The sequence below is a fragment of the Belonocnema kinseyi genome, chromosome 5 (genome assembly GCF_010883055.1).
Source record: "Belonocnema kinseyi isolate 2016_QV_RU_SX_M_011 chromosome 5, B_treatae_v1, whole genome shotgun sequence".
Taxonomy (NCBI): domain Eukaryota; kingdom Metazoa; phylum Arthropoda; class Insecta; order Hymenoptera; family Cynipidae; genus Belonocnema; species Belonocnema kinseyi.
Window position 1 is genome coordinate 85,412,817 of NC_046661.1, and position 26,122 is coordinate 85,438,938.

The window sequence follows — 26,122 nt, forward strand, 5'->3', positions numbered from 1 at the left end:
TAAATTGATCAAATAAATTGAAAAATTCTTGGATAACCTAAGATTTGCTAATTCTTAAATATTTTGATATTACCTGATATTTTTAAAAGCTCTTGAAAATTCCTTGCAATTTTTAAAATTCCTTAAAATTTTTAAAAATACCTAAAATCTTTCGGAATCACTTCCAGTTAGAGAAATATATTTAAAATAGTCTAAGATATTTAAAATCCTTCAAAATATTTTAAAACCCCTGAACATTTTCCAAAACTTTTGAAGATATGTTAGAAGTTTTGAAAATGTCCTAAAATCTTCAAAATACTTTGGAATGCCTTCAAATTATTTCCATCCGTTAAAAATGTGTTTGAATCTTCTTAAATGCCTGACAATATTAGTGAATAATTTAGTAATTGAAATTAAATTTGGTTATTTATGTTTATTTTTATATTTATAACACATTTTAAACAAAATTTATTAAGCTAATTTATTTAAAGAAAAATTACTATATAGTCTTTATCTTACTAGAGTGAAAAAAGGTACTTTATACAAAAAATTACTAAATACAACTGGGTCATGAGTGGAAGCCTTTATTATTATTAACATTTACTTAAAGTGCTTCTTACAGAAATTCTCTAACTTTTGCAATTAAAAAAAAATCCCTCTGATTGCCAAGTCTTGCCTAATCTGCGTCCGTCCTGGGTACGCTAAGCGATGTACTTTAACATTAGAATGGACTGACCCGGGTTCGAATACCGATAACTTTTTTTCCTTATATCCTTTTTTTTCTAATTAATTTAAAAATCGAAAATAGAAGAAAGAACATGGGTCAATCAGAAACCTAAAAATAAACATTCCCAATATTTTTGAAAGTAGCAAAACAAGAACGAATCTAGATAGTGGAAATAATTGCCAAAATCCCATTCGCTTTGATCTCGAGTGTTCCAAATATGTATAACGACTGTTCTGGTAGAAAGGCAAACACGACGTTGATTTGGTGCCTTCCACGAGTCGCAATCACAAATGAAATATTTCGGTCTCGTGTGTGATTTGCCACCTTGGCTCGAATGCTTTGATATTACCCATGGGAATTCGAAATCATTAACAGTCATTCAGCCAACCTCAGTTCAAAGCATTCTATTAGCAGGTTTATTTTTAAACATTTTTCGTCTGCAATATTTTAATACTGGTTGCGGTATGATAATTGCAAAGTCAAACCTCCATGATTGGCCGCTTAATTTGCAGAGCATTGGCAACAATTTATCACTGATTAAGGGATAATCTGGAGGGGTTCAATAAAATTATCTTCTGACTGTAGTGGCTCGCTGAGTGTATTATGTGAATTATTGGTTTGTTCGGAACGTATTTAACTTCCATAGAAAAAGGATTTTCATTTAGGCTTCAATTTATAATTTGCAATTTAGAATTAATCCTTGATAATTGACAATTAATCATTTATAATTTACAATTTACAAATTAGAATTAAACATTAATAATTGACAACTGATAATTGGCAATTTACAAGTTACAATTGACAATATTGACAACTTACTATTTAAAATTTATAATTTTCAATTCTCTGTTGACAGTTTGTAATTGATAACTGACAATTGAGAATTGATCATTAACCATTTACAATTTCCAATTGACGGTATACAACTTACAGTTTGCAATTTTGTAATTGAAAATTGACAATTGACACTTTGGAATTTATATTTGGAAATTAACAATTTGACCATTTACACGGGAAAACTGACAATTTACCATTGAACATATTTAATTGGTAAATTCAAATATAAAAATATCAATTCACAATTGATAATTGACTATTTACAATCATCAATCTGCAATTGTCTATTAATAATTAGCGATTGAAAATTTGCAACCTTTATTTCACAATTTTCAATCAACAATTGTCAATGTAAATTTTAAAATTTTTAATTTACAATTCACAAATTTACCATTCAGATTCTACTAATTAGAAAGACAATTTGCAATTTACAATTTACGATTTGCATTTCACAATTTACTATTGAAGATATTTAAATGGCAATTAAGAATTTAAAGCAATGAATTAACAATAGCAATTTACAATTTTTGGTTTATAATTGATTATGGAATATTTTTACTTTAAAATTTAAGATTTATCATTTACACTTTATAAATTAAATTTACAATATACAACTTACAATTTATTACTTACAATATATAATTTACAATTTACTATTTGCATTTTAAAATATAAACTTTACAACTTACCATTTGCGCTTTAGAATCTAAAATTTAAAATTTATACTTCACAATTTACTTTTTAAAGTTCACAATTTACAATTTTCCATTTTTAACTTTATAAATCACAATTGAAAATTGACAAGTTTTAATAAACAATAAACATTTAAAGATTTGCAATTCGTAATTGTCAGTTCACTATTTTCATTTTTTAATTGACACTTGATAATTTACAATCCATTCATTGGTTTCATTTATTTAAATATTATAAAGAATAAAATTAAATTTTAAGTAATGTTAAAATAAATAAATATATGAATAATAATATAATATAATAATATATAAATAAACATGCAACTTATTGTATTTTTACGATACATTTTTCAATTATAATTTACAGTTGACAATTTATAATTGCATTTACAATATTCACGATACAATTAACTATTTACAACGAACAATTCACGATTGCCAATTATCAACTTGTTCATTTATTGATACAAATAATAATATACATATTATAATCATAATTTATAACTTAAAATAAAATTTACAATAAATGTAAATAAATAAACTGGAAGAGCCCTTCATTACACAGAAAATTATTCCTTTACTGAAAAGAACTCATTGAACAAAAAAATAAAAAATTTACCATTTAAAATGTGTACAATTGAAAATCAACAATTAACAACTGTGAAATTAGAATTAACAATGAACGATTTAGAATTTATATTGTACAATTACTAATTCACAATTTTCAACTTTCAATTGACAACTTACAATTTGCAATTCGCAATTTACAATCTACATTTTACAAGTTAACGTTTGGCATTTACAATTTACCATTTAAAGTTTACAATTTACAATTACCAAGTGACAATTTGCAATAGGCGAATGACAATTGAAAATTAGAAATTGCCGATTCAAAATTAGCTATCTGCAATTAATAACTGTGAATTTATTTCTTTAATAATAGATTTAAGAAACCAGTGGGCTTGCAAACTTTTGTATAGAATAAGAATAAAATAAAATCAATATGGAAATAAGTAGCGTAATATATAATTAATATTAAAATATAATAATATAGAAATAGAAATAAAATTTGCATATTTGAATTAGTGAAGCGACAAAGGCATTTAATATAAAGAGAATTATTAACTGAAATTAATTTACAAATGAAAATTAACAATTACGAATTAACAATTAACAATTTACAATTGGCAATTGGCAATTTAAATTTGGAATTTGTCAATTGACAAATTACAATCTATCATTTACAAGTTAAAATTTATAATTCACCATCTAGAATTGAAAATCGAAAATTTATAATTGACAATGGACAACTAAAAATTCACAATTTACTATTTACGATTTCCAATTTAGAATTTACAATTTGCAATTTATAATTTATAATTTATAATTTTTCGTTTACAATTTAAAAATGATAAATTTGCCATTCAAAATGTACAATTCACAACTTACAATGGATAATTTCCAATTGACAATTCATTGTTATTTAACTGTTAATTTTACATTTAAGGTGTTACATAAAATATCAACAAAATAATAATTTTTAATAATCATACACTATTTTGTTTAACTTGGTTGGTGAAATTGAATTAGAGAGCATCAAGTGGGAAATTGAAGGTAGCTTTCATCTGAGTTGGATTGGTTAAATATCGATTAGCCTCGAAATGTATCCAGCGAGAAATATTTAGATGCAACTAATTTTCAAGTTTTTATTTTGCAGAGAGTAACGTGCAAGCGTTCGGGAAAAACGAATTGATGGTCCGATTGAGAAAAGGAAGTGAGGACCAGTTGGTGACGACCATGAAGCAACGAGTCCTGCTCGCCTTCGCTAATCTCATCACTTCCTACGCCTCATTTTTGTAAGTGTACTCGCAATCATTATAACTTCATTCCTTGAATTTTAAAAAGTCAATAAATTTGTCTGCAAACTCATTATTTTCATTTTAAATTATATTTGTTGATTATGTTGTTGAAATTTACTTACAATAGTGCAGCATTGATGCAAGTTTGCAAAAGCAATTTCGTTTTTCTGCAAGTTTGCTGTAGGTATATTGCAAATTTGGTGATAGTCTGGTGCAATTTCGATGAAAGTTTGATGTAAGTTTGGTGCAAGTTTGATGCAAGTTTGATGCAAGTTTGATGCAAGTTTGATGCAAGTTTGGTGCAAGTTTGATGCAAGTTTGGTGCATATTTGTAACATGATTTCTTTATAATCCTTACAGGTTTGGGCCAGTGTTTCTATGCAATTATTGTAAAGCATTGTGTAATTATAGAAATTTTGCTGCAAATTGTCTAGGCTGATGCCATAAATTGCTACGAACTTTAGATTTATTAAAGAGATTTTCTAAACTATCTTAAGGATGCCACAAATATATTCCAAAAATGCTGCAAGGTTTTTGAAAAGTCTGATTAATGAGTACCATTATTCAAATTTTGCTCTTTTGTTTAATTGATAACTCGTATTTCTGCAATGATGCAAGTTTGCAAATGTAATTTTATTGTTGTGCAAGTTTTCTAAGTTTGCTGCAAATTTGATGCAATTTTCTTCTTAATGATCCCTGCAGATTGTGAAAAAGGCGACTACAAAATTGTCCACAAGTGTGATGCAAGTTTGATAACAATTTTATGCCAGTTTGATACAGGTTTAATGCAAATTTGATGCAAGTTGGATGGATGATCCTGAGTTGAATCCTCCCTTATAATCCGTAAAAAACTCGTTGGTTTCCTATTTAAAATACTCTCACAATAATGCTTAAAAGATGCAAGTTTGCTAAAAGTGTGCCACAAGATTGCTTCAAATTTTAATTAAATATTTAGTCGCATTTAAGTTTTATGCAAGTTTAATACAAGTTTAATCCAAGTGTGGCACATGTTTTATGCCAGTTTGATGCAAGTTTGATACTTGTTTGGTGCAAGTATAAAGCCAGTTTGATGCTCGTTTTGTACAAGTTTGATGCAAGTTCGATGCAAGTATGAAGTAATTTCATGTTTTTATCAGTTTCACAAGTTCCCTGCAAGTTTGCTGCGAGTTTTTCACAAATAAGTTTATAAGATAGTTCAATGTAATTTGATGCAAGCATAATGCAAGTTTGGTCTAAGTTTTCTGAAAGTTTTATGGCAGTTTGACGGTGGTTTGAAGCAAGTTTGATTCCACTTTTATGTAAATTTAATGCAAGTTTGATGCAAGTTTAATGCAAATTTAATGTAGCTTTAATGCAAGTTGAATGCAATGCTGCTGCAAATTGTCTATATTGATGATGAAAAATTGATGAAAACTAAAAAAATTTAACGATTGCTGCAAATCTATGTTAATTATGTTATAAATAATATGCAAAGTTGCTATTAGGTTACTTAAAAGTACAATTAATAAGTGAATTTAATAAAAAAGTTTCTCTGAATTATTCCTAACTCGTGCGAACCATTTTGTGATTTCAAGTTTTATGTCAGTTTGATGCAAGTTTGATACAAGTTTGAAGCAATTTTAAAGAAAGTATAAAGTATAACTTCTGTCTGATCTTGCAAATCAGGAATAAAGTTCCTACAATTTATAAGCAATGTATTTCCTAATTCCTGCAAATTTTTCGCAAATTGTCTATAGAGATGCTGAAAACATACTCCAATAATGCATTTCTGCAAAAGTAATTTTTATTGTTTTAATAAGTTTTTTATTAAATCCCTGCACGTTTGCTGCAGATTAGTTGCGAGTCTAATGCAATATAAGTTCGATGCAAGTTCGATACAATTTTGATACAGACTTTGTTAAAATTTGATGCAAGTTTCTTGCAAGTTTAATGCAAGTTTAATGCAAGTTTGATGCAAGTTTTATGTAAATTTGATGCATCGTTAATGAAAATTTTACACAAGTTGGATGCAAGTTAAATGCAACTTTGCTGCGAATTTCCTATATTGATGCTGAAAAATTGTTGCAATCTCACAAGGTTTTAAATATTGCTAGAAATATATGTTAATTATGTCATAAATAGTATTCAAAGTTCCTGCAAAGTTGCTGAGAAGTGCAATTAATGACTAGACTTAATTAAATAGTTTTTTTTGGAATCCTTAGTTGAGTTCTACCGTATTTTATTCTTTAATTTATTTGTTAAAATAGTCTTTCAATATTACTGAAGTGATGCAAATTTGCAAAAGTGATTTTATGTTTCTACAAGTGTGCTAAAAGTTCGCTGCAAGCTTGCTTCGAATTTTAATCTAATATTTAGTCTAATGTAAGTTTAATTCAAGTTCAATACAAGTTTGATGCCAGTTTTATACAAGTTTGATGCAAGTTTCACGCAAATTTGATGCAAGTTTGGTGCAAGTTTTGCGCATGTTTGATGCAATTTCAATGCAAGTTTGATGTAAATTTTATGCATCGTTAATGAAAATTTGATACAAGTTGGATGCAAGTTTAATGCGAATTTAATGCAAGTTGAATGCAATGTTGCAGAAAATTGCGTATTAATGCTGCAAATTTGCTACAAAACCACAATGGCTTAACTATTGCTGCAAATCTATGTTAATTATGTCATAAATAACATGAAAAGTTCCTGCAAGGTTCCTAAGAAGTACAATTAATAATTAGATTTCATAAAATAGTTTTTATGAAATCCTTGGTTGATTCCTGCCGTGTAATCCGCGTTAAAAACACTTTTCAGACCTATAATCCTGATGTGCGATTTTGCTCTCAAGCAAGGTTTATTTTTTAAGGATGATTTCTTTATTTCTTTGTTAAAATATTCTTACAATATGACTTAAATTATGCAAATTTGCAAAAGTGATTTTATTTCTATAAGTTTGCTAAAAGCGTTTTACAAGCTTGCTGTAAATTTTATTCTAATATTTAGTCGAATGTACGTTTTTAGCAAGTTCAATACAAATTTGATGTCAGATTTATGCATGCTTGGTGCAAGTTTGATGCAAGTTTGATGTAAATTTGATGAATCGTTAATGGAAATTTGACACAAGTTGGGTGCAAGTTTAATATCAATTTGATGCAAGTTTAATGCAATTTTGCTGCAAATTCCCTATATTGATACTGAAAAATTGCTACAAAATCACAACGGATAAAATATTGCTGCCAATCTATGTTAATTATATCATAAGTAATATGCAAAATTCCTGCTAGTTTGCTGAGAAGTATACCTAATGACTAGATTTAATTAAATATTTTTTATGGAATCCTTGGCTGAGTCATGTCGTGTAGTCCGCGTTAAAAACACTTTTCATACTTATAATCCTGCTATGCGATTTTTTTTTGCATGACATTTTTTTTAAAGGTTCATTTTCTGATTTCTTTGTTCAAAAACTCTTACAATATTACTGAAATAATGCAAATTTGCAAAAGTGATTGTATGTTTTTATAAGTTTGCTTAAAGTGTGATGCAATCTTGTTTCGAATTTTCATCTAATATTTAGTAAGATGTAAGTTTGATACAAGTTCAATACAAGTTTGATGCCAGTTTTATGCAAGTTTGATGCAAGTTTGATGCAACTTTGATGCAAGTTTGATGCAACTTTAATGCAAGTTTGATGCAACTTTGCTGCAACTTTGAGGGAACTTTGATGCAAGTTTGATGTATGACTTTCTGATACCTCCGTATTTGGAACAAAGTTCCAACAATTTTTTTGCGAAACTTGCAATTTTTCAAAGATTACTGTAAAACTATTCCAAAAGTTTTATAAATATCCTGAAAACAACAATTAATGAAATCGTACTTTTTCGTTTATTTCCCAACTCGTATCAGGAAATTTTAGCCACTTTTTCATGTAATCCTTGGTTTCGTCCCCCGTGTAATCCCCGTTAAGAACTCTCGTCAGGCTTATAATCCTGCCTCGCGATTTTTCTCTCCCGTGAAATTGCTTTTCCTTAACTTACAGTGGATATCGACGCTTTCCGAATGATGAACTGAAATCTCCTCTGAATCGGAATAGTAAAAGTGTCAGCTCCAGATCCTTAAATAAATAAGAAATCCCAAAAATTAAAAAAGAAATTTTTTACTTTTAAAGGATATAAAATTAGATTTAGTAGATAAAGGTATTTTTTACAATTAAAAAAATTTTTAATCCAAGTATTATTTGCGCCATTTTTTTGTCGTCCTTTGTTCGGAACTTTCCATTGCTACTCTTCCGATTCGAATTGGAAAGTTTCACGAGGGTTTGATATTCACATCTTATAACTCTGCAAAGAAGAGCATTGTGTAATATTCTGAAATTCTATGGCAGATATTCGTTTTCAGTTGATTGCAAAATGATGGAATGTTGAGTTCCTTAGAAACACAAATTTTCGAGTAATAAATTATCTTCAAAGATTAACTTGTGTTTGATTAATCCCTGGATTGAACCTTCTTAGATTTATTTTAATTTAAAAGTTTGAGAATTTCAAGATGGAAGATGTTCCTTCGAAATGTATCGCAATTTTTATTCAATCGCACCAGGCTGTTTACATTCTTTTAATTGTGCATTTTAAAAATATGTTTTAAAGATCAACTTTTAGAAATCGAATTTGACTTTCTTCTCTTCTGTCGTCGAGGCGTTTCGCTACATTGAAAGCTTTCAAGCTAAATTGTTCCAGAAAAGGAGATTTTTATTAAGGGTAATGGAAAATTGACAGCTTTTAGATCCTAAAGAAATGTGTAGATCTAAGGTTGATCGTTTAAATACAATAAAATTGTTGACTAATTAATTACATTTTACAACATAAAATGGAGAACTTAACAATTCCAGATAAAAAATTAGGAATTTAGAAAATTCTTGAGGATTTGGAAGGCCCCAATAAAAAATTCCGAATCTAAACAATTAAACAATTGTTAAATGATGATACAAAAAATATGAAAATTAAATACTTTTTTTAAAGACAACCCAGATAGAAATGTATTTTCACAATAAATTAGAGTAAAGCACAATAATAAGAAATTCTATTCAGTTGCTATTATAATTACAGTTATAATTTTCTGCTACACTCTTAAAAATGTTTGAAAATTATTTAACTAAATCTACTATAAAGTACAAATTTTCTCTAGAATTTGCACATTTACAAAGTTATATAAGAAATTAGAAACTTTGACAAAAAACTTACAATTTATCATCATTGTGCAGGGATTTTTTAAATTATTATTTTATTATTTATTTATTAATAAAACAGTTGTAAAATTATTAGGATTTGAGATCTTAATCATTTTTATACTAAGTTGTAAATTGTAAATGGTCAACTGTCAATTGTCAATTAAAAATTGTTAATTGTATATTGTAATTTTTAAATTTCAAATTGTAAGTTGTTAATTGTTAACTGTGAATTGTTGCGTTTTAATATTTAAAATATAAAGGGTAAGCTGTAAATAAGAAATTGTAAATTGTAAATTTTGAGTTGTGAAGTGAAAATTGTAATTTATAAATTGTCAAGAGAAAATTTGAAATTATATATCTTAATTTGTAAATTTCAAATTATAAATTGTTAATTATTAACTGTGAATTGTAAACTTTTATTTCTAAAATATAAATAGTAAATTGTACATTGTACATTGTAAATTCTATATTTTAATTTTTTAACTGAAAATTGAAAAATTGAAAACAGTGAATTGTAAATTTTACTTGTTCATTGTAAATTGTAACATGACTATAGTAAATGGTAAATTGTGAATTTTAAATTTTAACTTGTAAAATGCAAATAGTAAATTGTAAATTTTAAGCTCAAATATTTTAAATTAGAAATTGTGAGTTCTAAACTGTGAATTGTTAACTTTTAAATGTAAAATGTGAACTGTAAATTGTAAATTGCAAATTGTAAATTTTGAGTTGTGAAATGAAAATTTTAAGTTTTAAATTATAAATTGTCAATTTAAAATTTAAAATTGTAAATTGCAAATATAAAAATGAAAATTGTTAATTGTAAATTGCAATGTGTAAATGTTGATTCGTGAATTGAAAATTTTAATTTTTAAAATGTAAATGATAAATTATAAATTATAAATCGTATATTTCAATTACAAATTATAAATTGTGAATTTTAACTTGCAAATTATAAGTTGTGCATTTTAAATTGTAAAAGGTTGATCGTGAATTGGCAATTTTAATTTGTAAAATTTGAATTGTAAATTTTAAATTGTTAATTTCAAAGTGGAAATTGTACATTTCAAATTGAAATTTTTAATTTAAATTGTGAATTGTAAATTTTAAATTGTAAGTTCTAAATTGTAAATTGTGCAATGTGCATTGTCAATGTTATATTGTAAATTTTAATTGTGAATTGAAAATTATATATTTTGAATTTTGAATTCTCAATTGTAAATTGAAAATTGTAACATGTAAATTGTACATTTCAATTTGTAATTTTAAAATTGGTAATTGTGAATTGTAAATTCTAAACTGTTAATTGTGAATTAAAATTCTGACTTGCACAATGTAAGTTTTAAGTCGTAAATTTTAAGTTTTAAATTATAAATTGTAAATTGTAAATTGCAGATTGTAGATTTTTAATATGTAATTATAAATTTAAACTGTCAATTGCCAATTGTCTATTGTACATTGTAATTCGCAAACGACAAATTGTAAATTTAAATTTTAAGTTCTAACTTGTAAATTGCATGTTGTAAGTTGTAAATTATAAATTACAAATACTATGGTATATTTAAATTTAAATTTTTAAGAAGTCTGTTTTAATTTTTTCAGAGTTGCAACTGGTCCAAAACTATCTACACGTCAAAGGACTCAGAGTAACAATCACAGCAACATTAGCGATCTTTTGGATAATTTATTGAGGGGATACGACAATAGTGTCAGACCAGATTTTGGGGGTCCACCTGCCACAGTAGAAGTCGATATCATGGTTCGAAGCATGGGTCCTATTTCAGAAGTCGACATGGTAAAAAAATTATCAGCTATATTTAAAACCTACCTAATGAACTAAAAATAATAACATGATATTTCAAAATAAGGAGCAAGTATTTAAATAATCATATCCTTTCGATTAACTTGATTATTGAATACTTTGAAGACGACCTGATCTAGATTAAAAATTATATATTTAATGGCTTCTCTGATATAAATAATTATTTCATTTAAATACAATACATCTCTCCATTCATTTTCGCTATATGTTTCTCCATCAGTAAAAAAATCCAACTTTGTTCAGACAAAATAATTTCAATATTAATATCACTATAATTCGCTAAGTTTAAAATTTCTTATATATTAGTACTGTAACACATTTTTAGAAGTTGTTTCCCCCTAATTATTATAAAATAATGTTTTGAAATTAAGAAAATTATTATTTTTTTAAATAGACGTATTCCATGGATTGTTACTTTCGCCAATCGTGGGTCGATACACGTTTGGCATTTCAAGGAAACAAAGAGCATTTGGCATTAAGTATTTCCATGCTACAAAGAATATGGAAACCAGATACTTATTTCTACAATGGAAAGCAAAGTTACCTTCACACCATCACGAGTCCAAATAAATTCGTCAGACTTTACAAAGATGGGCGTGTTCTCTACAGTTCCAGGTAAAATTTTAAAAATAAAATTTTAAAATTCATCAATTTTCATATTTTTATTATTAATTTAAATTAATTAAAAAATTGTCTTAAATATTTTAAGTATTTTTCAGAAATTTTATCTCATTTCCAAAATAAATAGAGAGGGATTTAAATTATTCATTTAAAATGAATTTCGCAATTATTGTTATTAAAAGTCAGATTAGCTTTTTCATTACCTAAAATTTTTTATAACTTACCTCTTATATCTTAAATATCAATTTAAAATTTTGATAATGAAATCTACAAGTAAGCACCTTTAATAAGAAAAATAATAGAAAATATTGCGCTGATAGATAAACATTTGTGCTTTTTAATACTAAATCGAAATTAAGTTAATACTTTTAGATTATCTTGGTTACGTAGGCGTTTGATACCGGAAATTCATATTTCTAAAAAATTATTAAACTTCAAGGATGAAATATTTCTAAACAATTTACGTTTTTCGTTTTCGTTAACTTTTTCTAATAATCATGTACGTATTAAAACAAAAATCATTAAAATTTAAAGATAATTAATTTGTTAAAAATTGTAGGTTGCGTTCGTGTTTTACACAACAAATTGGTATTTCAAAATAAAAATATATGTAGTTTGAAAAAGAATTTAATTTTTTCAGCAGCGCCAACTTATATTCGCGCTTTTCACAGAAAAATGGCTATTTGAAGGGAAAAGTGAATGAAAAAATAGATTTCAGTGAAGATTCACAAGTTTTTAACAATTTTAGGTTATGTTTGCGTTTGGTGCCGGAGATCGGTATTTTAAATAAAACATAATTAGATTTCAAGATTCAATTTTTTTAAACAATTTCCATTTTTCTAATTTGCAATTTTTATCGTTTTTTTCTTGGACATTGAAGTTTTGAACTAAAATAATTCTGTTTAAAAGGTTCATAATGTTTGAACAATTTCAGGTTATTCCAACGTTTTACATCAAAAATTGGTATATTGGAATAAGGGTAATTACAGTTCCGAAAATATTTTAAATTTTTGGACAGTTTTAGGTCAAATTTACGTTATTCACAGAAAAGTGGTTATTTAAAAATAATTAGATTCCAGAGAATACTGATAACTTTTTAAAAAATTTAGGTTATATTAGTGTTTGGTACCGGACACCAGTATTTGAATTTTTTAGACATTAGATTTCGAAGAAGATAACAAACATTTTTACAATGATAGGTTAAGTTAACTGTTTTCATGGGAAATATCTTAGAAGATTTCAAAATTTTTTTTGAAATTTTAAAATAATTTAGAGTTGTGTTAGCATAAAAAATTGTTATTTCACACAAATATAATTAAATTTAACAACGATTTACTATTTTGAAATTTTTTAACAATTTCAGGTTACTTTGACATTTTTTACCAAAATCGGTTAGTTTACACAAGAAACTTTAGGTTTGTGAAAGAAGATTTAACATCTTGAAAAAGGTTTTGTTATGTTAGTATTTTCTGCCAAGAACTTGTTTTGCTAATAAAAAATTATCATCTTTCAAAAATTAAACGTACAATTTTAAACAAATTTAGGTTATGTTCAGATTAATGACCGAAATCGGTTACTTTAAACAAGAAACATTACGATTCTAAAAAGAGATTTAAATTTTAAACAATTTTTTGTTAGTGTTTTTTGTCTAAGATTTCTATTGTTACTAAAAAATTATTAGATTTTAAAGAATATTTACAACATATGCGCAATAATAGGCATGTTATCGTTTTTGTACCAATTTTTTTTTTATTTGATACAAAAACCATTTGAGTTCAAAAATCAAACTTACAATTTTGAAAAATGTTAGGTTATGTTAATGTTTTTCGTCGAAAAGTGCTGTTCTTAAATTTTTCTTTAATTTTGCGTTATGTTAACATTCTTTGCCAAAATCGATTATTATAAACAAGAAGCATTTAGTTTGTAAAAGAACAGTAATATTCTTAAACAATTTTTTGTTATGTCAGTGTTTTTCGTGTAAAATTTCTGTTGTTCCTAAAAAATCATAAGATTTCAAAGAACATTTACAGCATTTCAACAATTATAGGTTATTTCGTCGTTTTTACCCGAAAATTGATTATCTTAAACAAGAAATTGATATATTTGAAGAAAAATATGTTGGTGTGATTAATATTATAAACATTTATTATAACATAATTTTAAAGTTAAAAAAAATTTTGTATTAATATTAATTTTTGAAAAACATTAGGTTATTTTATTATTTTTTGTCGGAAATTGATATATTTAAATGAAAATATATGGATTTGATTAATATTATAAACATTTATTACAACAAAATTTTAAAGTTAAGATATTATTTTTGATCAACATTAAAAAAAGTATTGAAATAGGTTTTATTTGATTTAAATAATAAATTTCCTAAAATATAAAATATTTAGTAATAATATTAATTTTTTTATTTTAATTTCAAAATTGGGCGGGACAAAAAATCTCGCGTCTTGAGCGAATGTTTTTTTTCTACTTCTGAATGAAGATAGAACACATTTAAAAATTTGTCTTCTTGATTGAAAATATAAAATTTTATCGGTAAAAATTCATATTCCTGTAGGAATTTGCAATTACCGATGAAATTCAGTGATGAATCGTAAACGCGAATTACTCGAATCAACGAACTGATTCCAATCAAAAGAAATACCAATCAAAAGATATGAGCTTCACACCAACAAGCATTGAAATCGCTCGCTACGAGTTATTCTTTTTTATTTATTGTTTAAAAAGTAGTACTGAATTTTATATTCGGACATGATTGCGATTTGTAAATATCTTCTGGGAATTTCAGAGAGTTTTTGTATCATTTAGGTGAATTTTTATAGACGTAGTTATATTTCAGAGGAATATAGGAAAATTTGAAATATTCGAATTTTAAATCTGAGTGAATAGAAAATGATTCAAATTATAATTAAATTGTGAATATAATTTGAAAATTTTAGTATTAACTTGATCAAAAATAGTAGATTAGGTTCACTATACTCAAATAATCTTGTACTAAAAGTGGAAATTGAAATAAGTAGCCAATCCCAATTATACACAGACGCAACGTTATGACAAGTAGATAGATCCACGCACTGTCAGACAACGTGTATTTTTCTTTAAGAAAAATTTCCACTTATTTTAAATTCTCTAATTTCAGCCTACTTCATTTGATTTGTAAAACTTGCATTTATAAGTATTTAATTTTTATATTATTGCTGCAAGTAAACGATTCGATATTTAAAAACTGAATCCAAAATTCTGAAATTATGAATCGTTCAAATTGTAAGCGTCCTTTGTAAAAAAAATTAAATTTACCTTATTTGAACTGAATCAATTAAAATTTAGCTAATTTTTTTAATGTGCTATATTTTCCTCTTAAAAATAAAATGTTTGTCAAAATAAAGTAGAAGAGGCTAGTTTTGGTCGGACGACATTGCGATAAGATTACCAATAACTCAAAACAGAAATAAGTAATTAAATTCAATTAAAGTTAAACAATTTATAGTTATTCAAAAGCAGCATTTGTAGGTGCTAACTAAAAAAACATCATATTATCTATTATACATCACTTATTTTCAAATTTTAAAATTATTCTCCGGGTCTAATTATTAGGTTTAAGTAGATAAAGGCAGTTTTACCCAGAAAAACTGTATTTTTATTTTTTTTAAAGTTTTATCTCGTGGAGTATATAATAATTCAGAATTCAATTTAAAAGATTTTAAAAATGTATTTGAAGCCATTTTGACACTTTTGTTTATTGCAACTTTTATGTTAATGCAGATACAGGAGAATATGTCGGTCTTTTACATTTCATTTTTTAATTTTCTTTTAAAAAAAAGATATTATACCCCGAATCAATTCAATTTCGTGCAGATGGGTGTGTCAACAAATTTTATTTATTTTTGAACTTGATGGTTCTAAAAAAATTGTATTAGCAAATATTAGAAATTATGGGTTGTTCACTTGGAAAAGATATTTCTGGATTAAAATTACTTGCTTTAAGGAAACAGAAGATATTTTACCATGAAACTTTGTCCTCCGATATTATTTGTTATTTTTATGAACAAATTATATAAAGAAAGAGACAATTTTGACATTTATAAGGAAAAACGGATCATTTTTTTCTTTTAATTCTCCTCAAGTTATGTTACGAAAATTATGTTTATTAAAGAATATTTAGATTTTCATATTTTTTCTTAATTCTAAAAAGAAATTTCTTGGTTGAAAAATTTATCTTTTTAGTTGAAACTTCAACTTTTCGATTGAGAATTTGTTAATTTTGTGAAAAATTCTTTTTTTTTAATTTAAAAATTAATCTTTTTCTTTAAAAATTCATATTTTTAGTTAAAAATTTAACTTTTTGGTTGAGAATTCGTAAATTCGGTTAAAAATTTATTTCTTTTATCAAAAATTAATCTTTTTGTTTAAAAATTCAATAAGTAGTTTTTAAAGTTGAAGTACTTTTCTTTCTGTCTTTAAAACTCAATTTATCAATCGAGAATTCTTCAATTTTATTGACAATTCGTGTTTTTTTGCTAGTAAATTATTCTTTTTGTTTCATAATTCGTCTTTTTAGTTAAAAAATCAACTTTTTGGTTATGAATGCTTGAAATTTATTAAAAATCTTTCTTCTTTGATAATGAATTAATCTTTTTGTTAAAAATTCATTTTTTTGGTTAAGAATTCTTAAATTGGATTGAAAATTCTTCTTCAGAAGAAGAAAATTAATCGTTTTGTTTGAAAATTAATAATATACAGTTGGACATTCACTTTTTTATTTGAGAATTCTTTGAATGTTTTTTAATTCATCCTTTAGCAGAAAATAAATCTTTTTATTTAAAGATTTAACAACTAGGTTTTAAATTTGAACTATTTTCTTCAAAAATAATCCATTTTTTTCTTTCTTTCTTTCTTATAAATTGAACTTTTTGTTTAAGAATATCTAAATTTTATTCAGAGTTTGTCTTTTTGGTAGTAGATTAATGGCCTTGTTTGAAAATTCATCTTTTTTAGTTGAACAGTCAACTTTTTGGTTGAGAATTCTTGGATTTTTGTTAGAAATTAATCTTTTTGTGTAAATAAATTAATCTTTTTTTAACTGATCTTTTTAATTAAAAATTTAACTTTTAGGTTAAGAACTTTTGAATGAATTCTGTTAAAAAATCGTTTTTTTCGGTAGAAAGTTATTCTTGATGTTGACAGGTTTATCGTTTTGGTTAAAAATTTAACAACCTGGTTTCAAAGTTGAACTAACATCTTGAACATGTTTAAAAAAACCTTTTCTTTTTTCAAAATTCAACTTTTTGTTTGAGAATTCTTGAATTTTATTGAAAATTCGTTTTTTTGGTTTTAAATTAATCTTTTTGTTTAAAAATACCTCTTCTTGGTTAAAAATTAAAAACCAAGATTTAAAGCTGAGCTACCTTTTCGAAAATAATTAATAAATCTTTTTCTTTCTTTCTTAAAAATTCAACTTTTTGTTTGAAAATTATTGAATATTATTGTAAATGAGTTTTTTATGGTAAATTATTGATTTTGTTTAAAAATTCCTCTTCTATACCGTTGAAAATTTAACTTTTTGGTTGAAAATTCTTGAATTGACTTGAAAATTTACTTTGGTTATTAAAAATTTGCCTATTTCATTTTTGACAAGAAATGTTTCTTTTCTAGTTAGAATTCGATTTTTTGTTTAAATGGAAATACTTTGTTAAAAACTCATTTTTTTTTTAATTAATCTAATTTACTTGAAGATTCAACTTTTGGGTTGGAAGTTTTTCTCGACGAAAATTTCATATTTTTGATTTGACAATTCAACTATTTTGTTTAGAAATTCGTTATTTTGTCTTGAAAGTTCAATAATTTACAAAAAAAATCAACTATTTGGAAGAAAATCCGTCTTTTTTATAATTTAAACAAATTTTTAAAATCAAAAGTTTAACTGTTCCATTCTTTGTTAAAAGTTTATTTTTTTGGTTTAAAAATGCAATACTAACCGGATTAAATGTGAAAAAAACATTAATTAGGCACATTAAGATGTGTGTATAACCAAAGGGGCCGTCCATAAACCACGTAGCAAAATTTTGGTCATGTTGGAGCCCCCCTCCCCCCACGTAGTCTATCGTGGTTATTTTCAAGACCCCCCTCACCCTAGAAAAACACGTGGGTTTTTTATGAGAAACATCCTCTGAACATAGTTATTTTGAAAAAAAGTTTAACATTTTTATTCATGTGACTCATCAGATTAAATAAAAGGTGAGACTAGCCATGCACTTGAATCATCCATTACACAAAGAAAAATTTTTTCAGCTTTTTGACAATCGAGTTAAGAAGTGTGTACAGAATAAAAGTATATCAATGTAAAATCACATACCGCAGAAGATCCACCCCCCCTTTCCCGCATGTGGCTCATCGTAGTCTTTCAGCCCCCCCCCCCCCTCTGGACAGGCTACGATGTTTATGGACGACGCAGAAGGATTGGTAAGTTTAGACAGAGGATGAGGGCATTGAGATTTTTAGAAGGCAAAAGGGGATGGCTCTATAGAGATGAAGAAGGAGCAGAAGAAGTATAAGTATAAGGAGAAGTATAAGTATAAGGAGAAGGAGAAAGGGAAGGAGAAGGAGAATCAGAAGAAGAACCAGAAGCAGAAGGGGAAGAAGAAGGAGAAGAAGGAGAAGGAAAAAGAGAAGGAGAAGGAGAAGGAGAAGGAGAAGGAGAAGGAGAAGGAGAAGGAGAAGGAGAAGGAGAAGGAGAAGGAGAAGGAGAAGGAGAAGGAGAAGGAGAAGGAGAAGGAGAAGGAGAAGGAGAAGGAGAAGGAGAAGGAGAAGGAGTTACTCGTAAAATAGGTACTAAAGTGGTGGAAAGATTTAGAACTCTTTAAAGCCCGCAACTTTAGTAGAAAAAGGACGAAAGTGTCCTTATTGGATTTCACATGGAGTAGTTGCTGTTTAGACGGTTTGTCGAGGTTTACTACGAGCTTGCTAATAAAGTATACTGCAAACAAGCCGTAGACGTGATCTGCTCCTACTTTCCACTTTCGTCCCAGTCGTCCTCGAATGCTCCTAAAAAGAGTGACCTGAAAAGAAAAAAAGTCTTTTGCCTTAAATATAAATGAAGTCGCATAAAATGAATACAACTAAATAAAATAGTAATTTAGGAGAATTGGTTTAGTCAAAAAAAGTTAGTGTTCCGCTTTTGGAGAATTTTTTATACTTAGATTTAAAGGTAAGAATCGTCTTGATCCATCCAAAAATGTTGGAAATGTTACAGTCGATGAGATCTTATATTTTTTTGTTGAAATTAGTTAATCATTTCATTCAGAACAGAAATTTGTCGATTTGAAAATTATTTTTGACGTCCTTCCTATATTTAAGAGCCCACAGAGAAAATGAAATCAAGATGGTTTAAAAATGAATCCATCTCGGGGAATGCCTTTCCCTACCTATTTTACTCGGTATGTAGGATTAACTTTGATAGATGACCACCATATTTCGGGGGTCATCTCACAGGAAATGAGCGGAATTCCTCTTCGAGTCCCGAACATCCTGTTTCGGAAATTGAACTATTTATAAAAAAAAAGATAAATTGGTCCTATCTCGATTTTATAAAAAGGCCCTTATTACTTAGTTGGCTTTTAAATAAATAATTGTAAAAAACTATTTCAATTTTGTATAAATCAATGGGATCATCGCATAACTTAGAACATTGGCATTTTTCAATAAATTTTTCAAAAACAGAACTAAATTCATCAAATCGTAAGCAGCTTGAATTTTTCCATTTCGTTGTGTGCAATAATATTTAAACAAATGAAGAGACTAGGTTTTCATTTTGAATAATGCGGTTCTTTACCTTTAAAAATGCCGAAATAAACTCATTAATCAGAAAAGTTGAATTTGTACACATAAAACATAAATAATTATAATAATATTTAAGATACTGCACATGAAATATTATCATAACAAAAATTTTATCTTGATGTTTAACTGTTTAAAACCCTTTTTTATTTGCAATTTATCAGATTGACTAATTACTATTGTTATAAAAAATTATTTTAACAAATATTTTATTTTTTCATCTCTATGCCTCACTTTTAGTTCCCATTCAACCAAATATAAACTGCATCAGGAATTATTTTTAATTGTAAAATATTATTATGCATTTTTTCTGAGAAAATTAAACTAATGAATTTTCATGCACTACTAGTTTTTGGAACTAATTTGTCAAGCATTAATTTGCTTGTTGAAGATCCTTAAATCAAGTTTAAAATTTATTTTTTCGGTTGAAAATTTAAATGTTTTGTGGGAAATTATTTTAATTTGTTTTTAAACATTAATTTCTTTTACTTAAAATTAAACTGTTCTTTGTATTTTTATGCTTAATAATTATCTTTTTTAGTAAAAAATTAATATTCTTCCATAAAGATTAATCTTTATGGTTAAAACTAACATTGTATTGCTGAAAAATCAAGCTATTTTGCTAAAAATGTATTTTTTTTAATTCAATTTTCTAACTAAAAATTCATTTTCACAACTGAAAATTTCAATTTTTTTTTTATTTGCTATGAGAAATCCGTTTTTTTAGCGGAGAGTTCATATCTTTCTTTAAAAATTTGTTTCTTAAAGTTGAAAATAAATTTTTTTAACCGGATATCTCAATATTCCTTTTTAGTAGAAAATGTTTTCTTTTTTCTTTCCTTTTTCATTTAAAATACTTTTTTTCGTAGAAAAATTATTTATAATTTATAAAGTTCATTTTTTGAAGTAATTGTTTAAACCTAAAAATTAACTATACTATTCTTAGTTGAAAATGTATCTTATTCAGTTGAAAATTATGCTAATTGTTTAAAAGTGAAACCACTTTGTTAAAAATTAATTTTTTTGTTTAAAGATTCTTTATTTTAATTGAAAATTCATGTTTTTGGTGGAAAATGTGACTGTTTTGTTCAAAATTAGTTTTGTTGTTTAAAAATTACTTTTCAAAACTGAAAATTCAATTGGTTTTTTATTTTTTATGAAAACTTCTCTTTCTTAGTTAAAACTTTATTTATTTTGTTTAAAATTCTTTTTTTTTTAGAAAATTAAGATTTTTGCTTTCAATTTCATATTTTTGGTTGAAAATATTATTAAACTTTAATAAAAATGCATGTATTTTGGATAAAATTTATCTTTTTTGGTACAAAATTAGTATTTTTCTTACAAAATCATGTTTATGGTACAAAATGGAGCTATAATGCTGCAAAATTGAATTATTTTGTTAGAAAATCCTCTTTTTGATTTTGAAAATTAGTTTTTTAATACAAAATTAAAATTTTTTCTTTATGATTATAAATTTATGTTTTTGAATTGAGAATTTAACTATTTGGTTCTAACATCATGCAGTTTATTAAAAATTCTTTTTCGCTAGAAAATTAACATTCTTGTTTAAAAATTTTCTATTGGTTTAAAAAGTAAACTAAATTGTAAAAAATCCAACTGTTTTGTTGATAATTCGTTTTTTTATTAATTTTTTTAACTATAAATTTAATTGTTCCTTTTTTGATCATGAATTAGTATTTTTCATATTAAACTTTAAATATTTAGCTTTAAACTTTTGTATTTTGTTGAAAATTGTCAATTTTAGATCAACATTTATTTTCTAACTGCAAAGTTAACTACTCTACTTGAAGATTTATTTTGTTTTTTTTGTACATGCATCTTCTTCGGATGAAAATCTAACTATTTTTTCAATTTTTTTCTTTTCTGGTTAAATCTAATTTTTGAAGAGAAGATTGAATATTTTATTTGTAGTAAAACATTTATCTTTCTTTAATAAAAAATCCTCTTTTTGTTTAAAAGTTCAACAATTTTATTTAAAAAATTTCTTGTTTAATTGAAAATTCGCGAGGTTCTAGATAATGGAAATCAATACATAATAATAAAATATACTCTACAGTAAATGTACGCAATCCAGGATAATTTTAAGTAATCCAGAGTAATTCTGTATATAGAGATAATCCAGCGTAAGACAAAAATAATTTTGTTTTTACTGCAAAAACCCTATTCTAAAACATCTGCGACTTCAAATTTAAAGTCTTCCTTATATGAAATATTTATTTTCTGACTCTCGATCCCATGTCATAAATATAAAGCAGAAAATATAAAATCGAAAGAATTCATAGTCCTAACAAGCGCATAATGCATTCAATAAAATGTTATGTTTGATCTTCAATTCCTGTGTCAGATGAAGTTTATTATCTCTAGGTAGTACATTTTTACATTCTCTCAGATTCCAATGTATCTCTGGGTACCGAATCTCCATAGAAAATACCCCATTTGGAATTCAAGCCATGTCCTCTTTCCGCGAGACGAGCTACTGCCACGTTTCATTTTCACTGGACAAATCCTCTGCAGGTAAGTAAAGCCACGTGTAAAGCGTGTTGCGAGAAAATAATATTTACACAGCTCATCGTAAATATATTTTCCGCACTAAATTAAAAAAAAATCTTCTATTTTATTTACAATCCTTTAATTGACGTTAATTAGCCGTTAAAACCCCCTCCATCTATACTTTTCCTCCCCCCACTTCCTCGCCCTTACCCCCCCCCCCCATACACACCAACGTTCCATCCTTTCACTTCACTCTGCGCTTTCCTATTCTTCTCGAACCTTTTCTCCCTCAGTTTCTCTTCTATGCACTTTCTCATCTAATACTTCCCTTCCCCTATCTTCTTCAACCATTCATAACTGTCCCTCCCCTATTGAATAGCATTACCCTACTATCCCTCCCTTCCTTTTCTTCAGTATCCTTTCTCAGTACTATTCCTGTCCTTCAATAATTTCTCCTACTTCCTCTCTTCTCACTTCCCCTACTTATACACCTCTCACTTCTCCTCACTGCCTCTTACTTGCCCTTATTTCCCAGTGCGTCCCCTACTACCTCCTCCCTTATCTTCCTTTAAAAACCGTACCTTCCCTCCCCTTATTATCAATTAGTTCCCCTCTCCTTATTTTTCAAACGCTTTTCCTTCTTCCCCTCCCATCATTTCCCCTCAATTCCCCTCGCTTCCTTCTGCCATTGTTGGGTACTTCCTACCCCTCAATTCGTCTAATTTCCTTTACCACCCTGCTCCAAACTTCCCCTCACTTGCCCAAATTTTCCTCCCCTCGCTAAAGCTACAAATCCTTTAAAACGATGAGCACCAAAATCTTAAGACACGACCCAAGACAGAGTTATGCTTGAACATTTTCTATAAATGTTGATTTTAAATTATATAAATTTGATACCGGATTGAACTCTATAAACAATTTTATTATTCTTTACACAGGCCCTACCCATCGCTTTACCCTACGTATCGCGGTAGAAAATCTGTGAAATGGCTTTACCCTCCATATTCAAGTTAAAGATGTTGAAATATAAAAAATATAAATTATTACGCAATTTAAAAATGAGCTAATATATTCCAGAGTAAAAAATATAATTCACATAATTAGAGTTAACATCAACTTTACATAGGGGTTTCCCTCCATATCGCAGTTAAAGATGTTGACACATCAAAAATATAAATTCTTGCACAATTTGAGAATGAATTAATAAAAGGATGAATTAGAAACATAAATCACATAAATAAAGTTCACATCAACTTTACATAGGCTTTACCCTCCATATCACTGTAAAAAATGTCTACACATGAAAAATATAAATATTTTCGCATTTTGAAAATGTGTTAATAAATTTATGAAGGAAAAATATAAATCCTAAGGTTCACATAAACTTTAAATGGTATTTACCCTCCATATCGCAGTTATAGAGATGATCTATAAAAATATAAGTTGTTACGCAATTTGATAATTACTGATAAATGAATAAGTAAATTACATCATTCAAAAGAAAAATTACATTATTTTAGCACTAGATGTCATTTGATAAATTTAACATAAAATCGACACAGGCTTTACCTCTTTCTTTACCCTCCATATCGCACGACTTTTACTCATCATAAATATAAACATTAGCTCATTTTAGAAATAAATAAATATTTAAATGAATGAATTATTTAAACCAAAGAATGAATTACATAAATTTTCTACCAAATATAATTTGATACATTTTACACCATTTTTAAACAAGCTTCATTCTCAATATCACAGTCAAAAATTATTTCCAAAGAAAAATATGAATTTTTGTTCATTTTCAAATTAAATAAATTAAGCAATAAATCAGCTATTTCAAAGAAGAAACGAAACAATTTTAACACTGAATATTATTTTTGAAATGTAATAACAACTTTACATAGGCTTTACCCTCTATATCTCTTTCAAAGATTTTTGCGCCTAAATGAAGTGTAAATATTTGCTTATTCTGGGCATGAATAAGTACCCTCCATATTGTGGTTAACATTTTTAACACGTCAAAAATTTAATTTAGTTTTATCAATTTATCATCAATTTTACACTGGCTTTACCCTCCATATCACGGTCAAAGTTGTTAACGCAAAAAAATAGTTGTTAATTTTGGGAATAAATAAGTAATTAATTGAATGAATTGTATAAAGAAAAGAATAAGTGACGTAAATTTATGATTGAATACTATTTTATAAATTAAACATCATCTCTACACATACTTTACCCTCCATATCTCTTTTAAAGATGTTTACACATCAAAAATATAGTTATTTGCTTTTTTTGGTAATGAATAAGTAAATGAATGTATGAATGGAATACATTCAAAAGAAAAAAAGGATAAATTTAAAACCGAATATCATTTTATAAATTTCACACCAAATTAATGAGGCTGTACCCTCCATTTCTCCTTCTAAGATATTTTCGCATTAAAAATATAAATATTTGCTTATTTTGGACATTTATGATAAATTAATTAAATGATTAACTCAACATCATTTCATAAATTCTACAACAACTTTTCAGAGGCTTTACCCTCCATACCGTGGCAAAGATATTTACGCATACAAAATGTGCATAATTGCTGATTTTTGGAATAAATAAGTTAATTAATCAATTAATTAAATCAAACAATCAATTACATCAATTTAACACTGAATATCATTTTATAAATTGAACAGCAACGTTGCACACTTTACTTTACTCTTCATATCTCGTTCAAAGGTGTTTACGCATAAAAAATATTATTATTTGCTCATTTTGGGAATGAATAAGTGAATTGATTAATACATGGAATACGTTTAAGAAAAAACAAATCAATTTAACGCTAAATAAGATTTAATAAAAACAACGACGTATTTTAAAGGCTTTACCCTCTATATCTCGATTAGAGATGTTTACGCATGAACAAATTCAAATAATTTAACCAAATTTGAACATTCACAATAAATGAATAAATAAATCAACTCAACATCATTTTACAACTTCCTTAACAATCTTTCCAGATGCTTTACCCTCCATACAAAGGTCAAAGATGTTTACGCATGAAAAAAAATAAACATTTTCTCATTTTTGTAATGAATAAGTAAATTAATGAACAGAGAAAAAAATAAGTCACATCTATTTAAGACTATTATTTTAAAAAATTAATATCAACTTTACCTTTCATATCATGTTCAAAGATGTTTACGCATGAAGAATATAATTCGAACCCATTTCAATAACAGAGAAATAAATCAAATAAATTCAAGTACATAAATTTAACACTGAATATCATTTTTTAAATTTAACACCAAGTTTACAAGGCTTTACCCTAAATATCTCCTGCAAAAATGTTTACGCTTCAAAAATATTAGTATTTGCTCGGTATGGGAAGAAAATTTTAAAATTGAATAAAAAATTCTTGAAGGTGGTAAATAGGTGATATATATAGAAAAGGCCGAGTTGAAATTCTCGAGATCCTGAGGTTGTCAGAGCGTTATGAAGGCACGTATGTGTGTACACTTAACGCTCTAGTTGATTCCTTTTCGTTACTAGCATCGAATACTGCAAAGATTTCTCGATCCGCGATTCATGTTCCCCCATACTTCTTCCAGAATGTGGCAAGGTGCCATGGCTCACCTGGAATAACAAGATTTTCGCATCCACTCACTTTTTTCCTTATTTCTGATTTATTTTCACTTTTAGTCTACCCTAACAAAAAATATATTAAAAATTAGATTATTAAAATATTACATACAAAATTATTTAAAGACATTGAAACAAATACAAGAAATTTTTTATTATCAGTTCGGTTGAAAATTCATTCATTTTTGGTGGGTTCCACTTTAAAATTTTCAAATCTGAAAATTTTGATGTTGAAATCTATAATTGTTATGTTGACATTTAATGATTTTATAATTGAATATTCTTAAATTTTTTGTTTTAATTTTTAAAGAGTTGCAAAATGTTACATTTAAATTATTTGGAATTGAATAATTTTAAATTAAATGCCGCCGACATAAGTTCAAAACATTGAAA

The 26,122-nt window shown here is 26.6% G+C and overlaps 1 protein-coding gene across 1 annotated transcript in view; it reads left to right on the forward strand.

Moving 5' to 3' along the window:
* Window positions 1–11,516: 11,516 nt before the first annotated feature.
* The window catches only part of LOC117173762 (gamma-aminobutyric acid receptor alpha-like), a 201,895-nt gene continuing 187,289 nt past the window's right edge, over window positions 11,517–26,122 (forward strand). Inside the window, exon 1 of the mRNA XM_033362401.1 lies at window positions 11,517–11,728. Within this exon, the coding sequence (XP_033218292.1) occupies window positions 11,517–11,728 (212 nt within the window). The remainder of the gene's footprint in view (window positions 11,729–26,122) is intronic.